Genomic DNA, 2,500 nt, shown 5'->3' on the forward strand with positions numbered 1-2,500 from the left:
ACGAATGATAAAAAAAAAACCAACAATGTTTCGTTCATTTGTACTTTTGAAAGGCAATGCTATTATTGCATGTTTTCAGTTTTTAATTTTACATCAGAAAAATCATCAGTACGTATTTCCTTATCCAAAGCCTACGACGACAGAAAAAAAAGGTTCCTGTTATCCTTTAACAGTGACTGTAGATATTCTTCGAAGCAAGACAACAGTAGAGCTTTTTTGTCATGATAGACTTTTCCGGCGAGCATTCCCTTTTTTTTTTTCTTCTTTTTTTTTCACAACAGATTTCTCTGTGTGAAATTCAGCTGCTCTCTACAGGGAGAGCGCGTCGCTACACTGAGAGCGCCATCCATTTTTTTGTATTTAAAAAAAAAAAAAATGTCTTAATAAGTAAATCAATCAATAAATAGCCCTGCAAAGAAAATTAGGTTTGCCTGCCGGTATGATTGTTGTTTCTCTGCTGTCGGGAAGTTACGTCACTAGTTGAAGACAGATTTTCCTACGACTGGGTAAACATTTAGACCATAGACCTAGAACCAGACAGAACATGGTTGTGATTTGGGTCAGTGTGCTGGTCCACAGATTCTTCTTCTTCTTCTTCTTCTTCTTCTTCTTCTTCTTCTTCTTCTTCTTCTTCTTCTTCTTCTTCTTCTTCTTCTTCTTCTTCATCATCATTATCTTCTTCTTCTTCTTCTTCTTCTTCTTCTTCTTCTTCTTCTTCTTCTTCTTCTTCTTCTTCTTCTTCTTCTTTCTTCTTCTTCTTCTTCTTCTTCATCATCATCATCATTATCTTCTTCTTCTTCTTTTTCTTCTACTTCTTCTTCTTCTTTAGCATTTTTCCTGTGTGGTTTATCAACACCATCCAGCAACTATACTCCAAAGCAGCCAGTGTGGTGTTCTCACACAGAGTATTCTTGGAGAGTGGTTCCATACTCTCAGTTGGAAGTCCTTCAGTGCAGTTTTCTGTCTCGCACCACCGTACCTGTTCAACATATTCCTGGAATAATAAATAAGTTTCTTCTGGAGACGAGGGAAGTAGAAATGTGATTCTTCATCATAGGGTTACAAGGAAGGTCGTTAGATCACTGTTGGGCACTGCCTTCTAGTAGCTTATTTATGTGTTTGCTCATCTTTATTTATTCATTTGTCTATTTGTCTATTTATTTATTTATTTATTTATTTATTTATTTATTTATCTATCTATTTATTCATTCATTTATTTGAATATTCATTTATAAACCCCATCCCCTTCCCCTCCTTTTCCACACCCTTGCTCATGTCCCCTACTTACTTACACACGAAAAAGGTACATAATTCACTTTTGACTCTGTGGCTTGATCAGTTATTATTAGTAGTAATAATATCATTATCAATCAGCGTCCCAAAACTCAATTATCATTAATCTACACCCCAAATCTCAGTTATTATTATTATTATTATTATTATTATCATCATCATCATCAAGCAACACCCCAAAACTCAATCATTATTACTCACCTCAAAACTCAGTTATTATTGTCATTCAGCACCCCAACATTCTATTATCAACAAACGGCCCAAAACTCATTTATTATCAATCAACACCGCCGCATAGCTCAATCACTGATCAATGTCCATAAAAAAATAACCTCTATCATCATTAAACAACGCTCCCCAAACTCTATCATTATCAATCAACTTCCAAGAAAAACTCAAGAATCGTTAATCAACGCCCTCAAAATTCAATCGTTATTATAATAATACCATATCATTATCATTACTATTATCGTCAGCATCATTATCATCATCATTATCAATCAACCCCCTTAAAAAAAAAAAAAAAAAAAGAAAGAAAGAAAGAAAGAAAAACTAACCCTTAATTATTACTATATAATCAGCTCCCTTTTCCTTTCCATTTTTTTTTTCTTTCTTTCTCCCCCCGTGGCATCACAGTTACAGCACGCTGCTGATGGTGCTGAACTACTTCCTGCCCATGGTGACGCTGGCGGGGACCTATGCCCGCATCTCCTGGGAGCTGTGGATCAGCAGGACCATCGGGGAGGCCATCCCCATGCAGGCTGAGCGGATCCGGAGTAAGCGTAAGGTAAGGTGTGTGGTGTGTGTGTGTGTGTTTGTGTGTGTGGATGTGTGGGCGTGGGTGGATGTGTGTGTGTGGTGTGTGGATGTGTGTGGGGGTGGGTGGATGTGTGTGTGTGTGTGTATGTAGGTGTGTGGTGTGTGGGGGTGGGGGGGAGGTGTGTGTGTGTGTGTGTGTGTGTGTGTGTGTGTGTGTGTAGGTGGGGGGGAGGTGAGTGTGGGAGGGGGCTGAGTTGGTGGGTGGGTGAGCGTGCGCGCGCGCGCGAGCGCGTGTGTGTGTGTGTGTGTGAGTTTGCACACTCACACACACAATGCTCACACACACACACACACACACACACACACACACACACACATACATACATACACTTACAAAGCAATCATTTGAGCTAGACCAGCACGTGCAAAATAAGAACGGTCCTGGCTG

At 39.4% G+C, this 2,500-nt stretch overlaps 1 protein-coding gene across 1 annotated transcript in view; it reads left to right on the forward strand.

Moving 5' to 3' along the window:
* LOC143292227 (substance-K receptor-like) overlaps positions 1 to 2,500 on the forward strand; it is a 129,910-nt gene that overhangs the window by 104,326 nt on the left and 23,084 nt on the right. Inside the window, exon 3 of the mRNA XM_076602415.1 lies at positions 1,930 to 2,080. Within this exon, the coding sequence (XP_076458530.1) occupies positions 1,930 to 2,080 (151 nt within the window). The remainder of the gene's footprint in view (positions 1 to 1,929; positions 2,081 to 2,500) is intronic.

Source organism: Babylonia areolata, chromosome 18, assembly GCF_041734735.1.
Source record: "Babylonia areolata isolate BAREFJ2019XMU chromosome 18, ASM4173473v1, whole genome shotgun sequence".
In the NCBI taxonomy this organism is placed as follows: Eukaryota; Metazoa; Mollusca; class Gastropoda; order Neogastropoda; family Buccinidae; genus Babylonia; species Babylonia areolata.